The 9,659-nt window shown below is 40.0% G+C and overlaps 1 protein-coding gene across 1 annotated transcript in view; it reads right to left on the reverse strand.

Annotated features, from left to right (window-relative positions):
• Positions 1 to 2,163: 2,163 nt before the first annotated feature.
• The window catches only part of IL22RA1 (interleukin 22 receptor subunit alpha 1), a 16,057-nt gene continuing 8,561 nt past the window's right edge, over positions 2,164 to 9,659 (reverse strand). The window contains exons 4-7 of the mRNA XM_015819669.1: positions 7,933 to 8,120; positions 6,621 to 6,756; positions 4,760 to 4,884; positions 2,164 to 3,197 (exon numbers count right to left, since the gene is read on the reverse strand). Of these exons, the coding sequence (XP_015675155.1) occupies positions 2,229 to 3,197; positions 4,760 to 4,884; positions 6,621 to 6,756; positions 7,933 to 8,120 (1,418 nt within the window). The 3' untranslated portion in view covers positions 2,164 to 2,228. The remainder of the gene's footprint in view (positions 3,198 to 4,759; positions 4,885 to 6,620; positions 6,757 to 7,932; positions 8,121 to 9,659) is intronic.

Raw genomic sequence — 9,659 nt, forward strand, 5'->3', positions numbered from 1 at the left:
ATAGTAAGAACTAGTCCTTCTGAGCGTGCCTTTTTGTCTGGACTACCTCGCAAGGCTGACAACATCAGAGGTGTATCTGTAGTCAGGAAAAATGCCATTGCAGAGCGGTGGATGCCGCTCCTGCATTGACAGGGCGTCACTGCCAGATCCTGAAGAGATTGTCCATGCTTCTAGGGAAGGGCTCTTGCTCAGCCCAATTTTTGAGGGGCTGCAATTGCAGTTGCTGGCATGACAAGTTAAAGAAGTCCAGTGCATGACAGGCACGGAAACAAAGGGCAATTTTCAGGTCGTTTTTGACTTACGACTGGTTTCTTAGCGAGTCCTCAAAGTTACAACAGACTCCCCCAAAGGTACTTGTGGCCAGTTCTGAAGACCTGATGGCCCACCCTCCCCCTCCGTGGTCACGTGACTGTATTTTAAGCGCTCAGCAACCAGGGAGCAACCACGGCGGTTTGCAATGGCCTTCAATCATGTGACCACGTTGTACAATTTTTTTTGCTGAAAACCAGCATTTACTTCTGGGTTTTGGCAAAAAAACGGCCCACAGTGAACAGTGTGTTCGCTTTATGGCCGTGGCGGTTGCTTTACGACGGTAGCATTTGCTTAACAACCTCTGCAATAAAGATTGTAAAAGCAGATCCAGATAGTCCTCAACTTACAACCCTAATGGACTCGTGATGGTTCTAAAGTGATAATTGATGACCGTCGCGAGTCCATTAGGGTTGTAAGTTGAGGACTATGTGTATTGTTTTTTTTTAGTTTTGTGACAAGGAAGGTGGGGCATGAAACCTGAAAGTCCCTAGTGAGAAGTAAGGAACAGATCATTCTTTGTGAAACGTGCAGAATTCAAAAAATTAAATGCTCACAAAGAAATTTTTCCTGCTTGTAGCATTCTGATGCCTGAATACATCTATAATAATAGAATAGAATAGAATAGAATAGAATAGAATAGAATAGAATTAGATTAGGAATAGATTAGGATAGTTGGAAGGGACCTTGGAGGTCTTCTAGTCCAACCGCCTGCTCAGGCAGGATGCTGCCTGAATGGACAACCATTCAGACAAATGGTTGTCCAATCTCTTCTTAAGAACTTCCATTGTTGGAGCATTCACATCTTCTGGAGGCAAGTTCTTCCACGGGTTAATTATTCTGTCAGGAAAATTATTCTTAGTTCTAGGTTGCTTCTCTCCTTGATTAGTTTCCGTCTGTTGCTTCTTGTCTTGCCTTCAGGTGCTTTGGAGAATAGCTTGACTCCCTCTTCTTTGGGGCAGCCCCTGAGATATTGGAAGACTGCCATCATGTCCCCCCTCGTCCTTCTTTTCATTAAACTAGACATACCCAATTCCAGCAACTGTTCTTTATATGTTTTAGCCTCCAGTCCCCTGATCATCTTTGTTGCTCTTCTCTGCACTCTGCACATCTAGTCAAAAGGGTTTGAATTCAGAAGGGTTGGAAGTTTGAAAAACAGATCATCTGGACGAGCCCAAGGCATCCAGCATAGTCTATATTTGAGCATCATTGTCACTGGTACTGTGTATCTCAGTACCTCATTAGCCACCCACCCACACCACTGCTTTTGCAGCCCTGGAGCTCCCAAGATTTAGCATTGCTAAAATCAGATGCTGTAATTTCTTAAAAGATGGAGTAATAAAAACAAAATAAAGCTAAACCAAAACCAAAACTTATAGACAGTCCTCTCCAGCAACACCAACTTATTGCTGACATATTTCCTGCAGTGTTTAAAGCAGGAGTCCCCAAACCCTGATCTGTGGACTGTGCACTGGTCTGCAGCATGCCAGCAACTGGTCCACGCAAACAATCAAAGCCCCATCTGTGGGATGCAGGAAGCAAATGAAACCAGGCCCCCCTCTGGCTGGCAGAAAAATGCCTCTCCACGGAACTGATCCCTGGTGCCCAAAAGGTTGGGGGCCGCTGCTTTAGAGGATTTATATATATATTTCCCCCCAAAAAAGTGTATTTCACAGCTGTAAAAGGATGCTATCCGATTACACGTCAAACACAGAATAATATTTATTTCATTCTATTTTCACATTTTCACCTAGCCAGTATAAAATATAAATGTGGAAGGCAGTTTTCAAAAATGTTCCTCTTTTTAAAGACAGAGACGTGCAGCCCACGGAGAGCAGTCAGGGTACATTTGAAAAAAAAAACCCTATCAGCTTCCCACTTCGTTTTGTAGAAAGAAATTCCCAAAACTTTTGCACATCTTAAGAAGTTGCTGCATGTTCCTCTGGGCTGCCATCCCACTGGAGCTTCAGCTCCAAGCCACTGAACAAACTGGGGAAAGGTCCATTGAGTTGATGAGTGTCCAGGATATTTGAGGGAATATCTGACGTCTGAGGCTCATTTTTTAACCCCCAGCTTTCTTGAGCTACGCAGTCTGTGATTTGGAATCCCAATGAATTGGAATGCAAAAAATGATCAGTCCAGGCTGAGAGGCCGAAGGCTGGCGGTTGCCCTGCGCTGTGATCTTGAGGGAGGTTGTTGCAAGAAGAGTGTGCAAATAAGGGTGGTGGGGAGACGGTTAACAGTAGAGAATCAGCTCCCTCCAAGATAGCATTTTGGCCAACTTCTGAGCTGGAAGGTAGGACCTCTGCCTGCTTTCTGTAGCTTCCTCCGCTTCTGTCCACGGTGATAGGTCTCCATTCTCCCAGAAGTCTCGGAGATTCTTGTGGTGGACCTTTTGAGTCTTCCTGAAGTGGGAGATGTTGAATCTGGGGGCTGGTTTCTACTCCCAACCCTTCCTCCTGTGGCATTGTGGTCTCCTGCAACTCTTTGTTAGTCTTTTCTGGTTTCTGGGCTTTATAGCGTCCATTGCTTATTAAAGAATGGTTTGCCTTGTGGCTGGCCCCTTCAACGCATAATCCATAGGTTAATGTGGAAGGATTGTCCCCTAGGATACGCAACCGGCTGTTCTTGATCACTTGTGGGGCATATCCAACTGGAAGACCATTCAAGGGTTGGGCAAGAGGCTGGAATGGTGGCGTTTTGGATTGTTGCTGGTATGCTGTCGCTATTGGTCTGAATAATTTTTGGTTCTCTGGCACACCCTGGATGTAATGGCTAATCTCATTGGAACACACCCCTGGTTGGATAATCTTGGATAAATCGTAAGGGCTCAGGGCATGCTCCACATTTAATATGAGAGGCTGGAAACGGGAAATGCTTTTGAAATCCTATCGAGGAAGAAAATTCAGTATTAGCTGCTAGTTCAGAGTCTTATGCAATTTAAAATGTAGATTATTGATTAAAAGTTAACTGATCCCTCTTCAATTTGATTATTATATATTGATAAATTCAAAACTAAGTTCCAATTGCATGTACTTTCTCCAGGGACACTTATAACATTAGAGCAGTGCTTTTCAATCTTGGCAGCTTGATGACATGTGGACTTCAAGTCCACACGTTTTTCAAGCTGCCAAGGTTGAGAAACACTGCATTAGAAGGTGCCAGAATCACAGATCACTAATTAACTAGATCACCAGATTACTTTAATTTGAATATAATTAATCATTCACTGAATCTGGTGGTAATCCATTCAGTACAATAAAATTTTGGTTTAATCATTTTTAACAGACAATGAACAATTTTTATCGTTCAGACTTTAGCCACATTTAACAGACTTATGTCCATTAAATCAAGAGCTTGTCCATTAAATCTTACTTTAAATTTCTCTACACTTTTTACATCAATTATCTCACTATACAAATGATGTAAATTAATGCAAATGATATACAGTAAGTGTGGATTTAGTGGACATTTGGATTTAACAGACATCCCCTCTCCCCAAGTACCCGATTAAATTCAGACTTTATCGTACAACATCTGCCAATTACAGAACAGCATTCATACTGGCAAGCCATGTTTAAGGCAGCGGTATTCAGAATCAAAGAAAAATTCCATATTGTAAAGGACTGTGTCACTGTGACTCTATCAAAGTTGAGGTAAGGGAATGTCCTCTTAAGGTCTGCATTCACTGAGGATACATGATGCTCTGTCATTGCCCTCATTTTACAGTCCTCTCAGACTTCTCCCAGACCAATTACATAGGAACATAGAACGCCAAGAACTTTGGCGTTTTATTACAGTTACTGCTGTATATGAAATGTGACTTGAATATGTTGAACCTGTTCTTCTGAACCAAATGAAGTTTATTTGTCTCCAAATGGAGACACTTATGCTCAAGATAGAGGTTTTGTTTCATTGTAATGGACTTTAGAGGAGCAGAGAAGAAATAGAATTCCTGTTTTGATCTTTTCCAAAGCATATTGATAAATGAGATATATATTGAGATCATAAATCATAATTTATGAGCCAGCTTGGTCCTAGTGTTTAAGGCACCACGTTGGAAACCAGAAGCCTGTTCTAGTCCTGCCTTAAGCATGAAAACCAGCTGGATGGCTTTGGGCCAATCACAGGAGATTGTGAGTTGTAGTCCTGCCTTAGGCATAAAAACCGACTGGGTGACTTTGGGTAAATCACCAGGAGATGGTGAGTTTTAGTTTTGCCTTAGGCATGAAAACCGACTCGGTAATTTTGGGTCAGGAAACTCACTCTCTCTCTCTCTCTCTCTCTCTCTCTCTCTCTCTCTCTCTCTCTCTCTCTCTCTCTCTCTCTCTCTCTCTCTCTCTCTCTCTCTCTCTCTCTCACCACCTTGAATTATTTATAAAAATAATGTAGATGAAAAAAGGCCAATGAAAAAATAATGAAGACTTTTATATAATTGAAAATTACATACCAGAGATGTGGGCTGCTGAATGGTGTATTGTTTAACATATTTATACATCAAGTAAAATACAGCTCCAAAGGTAAATATGATTATAAATATAAACATTCCAAACAAATATGGCAGCCAGGTGTTATCTATGGACAGAAGACAACAAATTAATTAATTAGTTTGGAGACATGCAAAAGAAAAAAAAATCCTGAATTGTCCTAAACTTCTAGGGCAGGACTGATAATAAACATCTTTCTATCTGTATTTAAAGGAACCAATAATTTCATTCTTTTGAATTATCAAAACATGCTTAGTTATATGGGAAAGAGAACAAAAATAAAAATCAACCAAAGATTGGCAAAAAAAGGCTACTTGCAGGCATAACATCTAATCTAGATTTATATAAATGAGAGTCACTCTTACAGGGAAATCAAATAATTCAATTTTGTTCACATCATTCCTACTTGTTTCATTTTTTATCCTGCCAATACCTGCTTAAATGTTCTGCTATTCTGTCTGATGAAATTAAATTAAAAAGACCCAGCTTAAAACTATGATATCTATAAAGTGCTTAATTTGTATTGTATTCAATACAATACTGTATTCAAGATAGACAGTGATTAATATTTATATGTTACTTATATGTAAGGGTATAGGTCTATGCATATGTTGTATATAGTATGTTTAAATGTGTGTTATGTATGTTTACACTTTGAGAGCAAGCAACTAAATTTCATTTTTAATGTGTGCCATTGTGCCCACAGTAAAAAATGACAATAAAGGTTGTCTGTCTGTCTGTCTGTCTGTCTCTCTCTCTCTCTCTCTCTGCCTGCCTGCCTGCCTGCCTGCCTGCCTGCCTGCCTGCCTACCTACCTACCTACCTACCTACCTATCTATCTATCTATCTATCTGTCCATAAGTCAAGATATGGAAACCAAACAAAGGAGTCAATAAAAAGGGAGAAATTAAAACTTTAAAGTTTTCTCCTAGTTGCAAAGAGGATAGAGATAGGAAGAGAAAACAGGTAACACTTATGAATTTTAAAAGTTTGTTGTTTGGCTTTTTATTTTTACATATTTATTAGGTTTTTAGATCACTGCAATCTTATGATTCTCAATGGTTTACATGAATAAATTGTCCACAATAATATACTAAAAATATAATAAAACCCCAAAGCATCATAATCATGAATTTAGTATCCCAATAGTAGAGCAATAATTACCTATAATGTTCTCAGAATTAAGTTAAAAAGCCCTCTGAGCAGTGGTGGGATTCAAATATGTGAACAACCAGTTCTCTGTGTGGATACCGCTTCCGGAAGTCCATTCTGGGCCTGGGCAACAAAAAATTAGCTGCCAGTTCTGCTGAAGTGGTGCGAAGTGGCTGAATCCCACCACTGCCCCAGAGAGCCCCATTTATCCTTTTTGTTATGCTAAAGATAAAGGCAGAACTATATGAGGACATCACCTGCTTGAACTGTTTTATTTATTTATTTCGTATGCAGGATTAATGCACAAAACCTCACAGAAACAGCAAATAAAATGTGTATCAGAATATAAAACATCAAAGCAGTGAACCATTTTAAAAAACATGCAGCATACATGATGAGTAATATTATGAATAAAATTCAATTATGTATGCATAGTTACTGGGATGGGTAAACCTATTGCCGGATATCTAGATCATTTAGCCACTGGGCAGCACTGCCCTCAAGACGACGTCTTGAGGGCAGTGCTTCCCAGGGAACTTTTCTGAGAGGGCAGAGAGCCAGGGAACTTTTCTGAGAGTAGGATGCAGAGTGCTTGAACTTTTAAAGAAATATTTCTAGTTCACGAAAAGAAAACAGCTGTGTGAAGAATCAAATTGGGCATCAAAACCACACCTGATAACGTCCGTACTCGAAACATGCAGGACTTGCTGATTTTATCAGAATATCGGATGTATATCGTTCCATTATATTCTGTGTCAGGATCCAAGTCATTGATGTTAAATTCTTCATTATTTACAATTTGTTTCCACTAAATCGAGAGGCGAGAGAGAGAGAGAAAGAGTTAGAGAGAATCAGTTTCCAAAGTCAGCTGAAAGTCCACACAACAGAGAATTTATGGAGAGCGTGTACAGTATGTGGTAGTGGATTACTTTGGATAATTTGGGGGCCCCTTATTCTAGTGGTAGAGCTCCCTGATCCAGCCTATAACCTCAAATCCCATCTTTTTTTGATCTCTCCCCTTCCTCTGATCTTGTTTTTTCTAAGCCAAGCCGCCAATTTTCCCCTGCATAGACTCCATACATCTGGTATATGCATTGTAAAAAAAGGTGGGGCTTCAATGATAATACTATTTTTATAATTTTAAAATTTTCATCTTAAACTAGCCTGATTTTAATGTTAATTTTATTGATTATACTGTACACCACCCAGAAGCTCTCTCTGAGGGAGATGGGTGGTTAAGAAACATGACAAACAAACAAACAATAGGGGGGATCAGGGGACTGGAGGCTAAAACATATAAGGAACGGCTGCTGGAATTGGGTCTGTCTAGTTTAATGAAGAGAAGGACGAGGGGGGACATGATAGCAGTCTTCCAGTATCTCAGGGGCTGCCCCAAAGAAGAGGGAGTCAAGCTATTCTCCAAGGCGCCTGAAGGCAGGACAAGAAGCAATGGATGGAAACTAATCAAGGAGAGAAGCAACCTAGAACTAAGGAGTTACTTAGAACAATTAACCAGTGGAACAACCTGCCTCCAGAAGCGGTGAATGCTCCAACACTGGAAGTTTTTAAGAAGAGACTGGACGGCCATTTGTCCGAAATGGTATAGGGTTTCCTGCCTGAGCAGGGGGTTGGACTAGATGACCTCCAAGGTCCCTTCCAACTTTATTATTACTATTATTATTATTATTATTATTACTACTACTACTACTACTACTACTACTACTACTACTACTACTATTATTATTATTATTATTATTATTATTATTATTATTATTATTATTATTATTATTATAGCTGTGGTCCCCATCTTGACATTTTTACCCTCTGAGAACATCCATACACGACCCAATTCCTTTTTAGGCTCATTGTACATGCTAGTCTTTGACTGTAATAATTTTATTATTGTATAATTTTATTATTGTATCGACTGCATGTGCCATTAAGGTAAGCCCGTGATCATTCGTGCGTCCCCTTTCTTACTTACCTTCAGCTGGGTCTTTGTGCAGCACATTGTTATTTCATAGTGGAACTCAATATCAAGTTGGTTGAAAATGTCCACTACAGTCAGAAGGGAGTCATCATCATCCTTGAAAGGTGTGTAAGGAGGATGAATAACAAACTTGATGGACTGAATGCTGGGTGTATATTTTACATCAATATTCTCAATATGAGCTAAAAAAAGAAAGAAAAAGAAGAAAGAAGAAAAAAGAAGAAAGAAAGAAAGAAAGAAGGAAGGAAAGAGAGAAAGAAAGAAAGAAAGAAAGAAAGAGAAAGAGAGAGAGAGCAAGAGAGAGAGAGGGAGAGAGAGAGAGAGAGAGAGAGAGAGAGGGAGAGAGAGAGAGAGAGAGAGAGAGAGAGAGAGAGAGAGAGAGAGAGGGGGGGAGGATTAGTTTCAGACTAATGATAAATAGTCAAGTGTTTTAGTTGTTTTCTTGCAGACGTTTTATGACCCATCTAGGTAACCTCTTCAGTGCTAGAAGGAAATAGGGTTAACAGAGAGCAAACCCCACTCCTTTCTAGCACTGAAAAGGTAACTTAGTTGGGCCATGAAACATCTGCAAGAAAAAAACAACATCATCAAAGAACTGTAAGTAGCCCACAATTCATCTGTGAGCTACAAAAGTTGTTTACAGGGTGTCCTTCACAAGATTAGTTCTACTGGTAATCAGTAGCATCTACAGGGAGTGATACAAAGAAGTCGAAGAGTGGTTGCAACACAAAAGTGAAGCCCTGCCCCTTTGTATGTGTGTGTGAAGTCAGCACATACACAAAAAGAGGGGATTTCATTGCGTGATCACCATCTTGACTTTTTGGGCAACCCCTTCCTGTACATCACTGGAGGTAACATTCATGTACCGTATTCTAAACTTAATTTAAATGTCAAACATCCAGTGAACCACATCTGCCTGTCTGTCTATCTGTCTGCCTGCTTGTCTGCCTGTCCATCCTTCTGTCTGTCTGTCTGTCTGTCTGTCATTCTTTTCCATTTTTGAGATTGGAAGCCATCTATTCTGTTTTTACAACGGTTCCATCTACTCAAAACAGTGCTGATTCCCCCCCCCTTGTCACTTCAGCCTTTACATTTAAGGTTCATCGTGGTTATTTTATCTCCATAGTTTAGTAGGTTGTGCAAATCCAGCCCATTTGCCAGGTGAGTGGTTCATTGGGCCAACCCAGAAGATGGCTCCATTCACACAACCCACTAAACCAGCCATCACACTCTTGAATCGCCCAATGTACTGAAGTATAACTGAGTTAAATGACCTGAGTTCACCCAGCAGGATAGGCTAAGCAAAAACTTGACCTGTTGTGAGAATGCAGCTGCTGGGTTTATAACTGATTGTGTTAAGTGTTACTGCAATGTGCTTCTCTTTTATCCATTGAGGCCAAAGAAGGTCTACTTTATGGCAGACAGTAAAGAAAATTAGTGAAGGATTAGCACAGCTTCAAAACATTTCAGAAGTCCTCAGTAAGTCTCTGGGAGCCTAATTTCCTGTAATTCCTAGCTGGATATTTTCCCCCCCAAAATTATTCTTCCTCAATAAAGGCAAAATGCAACATGTAATGAAACAAATCCTCTTTTCATACTCATGAACTACTTCAGTTAAATACCAAGAGCCAATGGACAGTCCTGCTCTTGTTTACAAAAACTTCTGTTTCTGCTTCTTGTATTGTTCATTACATTTATTGATACCTTCGCTTATCCAGCTG

Source organism: Protobothrops mucrosquamatus, unplaced genomic scaffold (assembly GCF_001527695.2).
Source record: "Protobothrops mucrosquamatus isolate PMUCROS unplaced genomic scaffold, P.Mucros_1.0 scaffold963, whole genome shotgun sequence".
NCBI lineage: Eukaryota > Metazoa > Chordata > Lepidosauria > Squamata > Viperidae > Protobothrops > Protobothrops mucrosquamatus.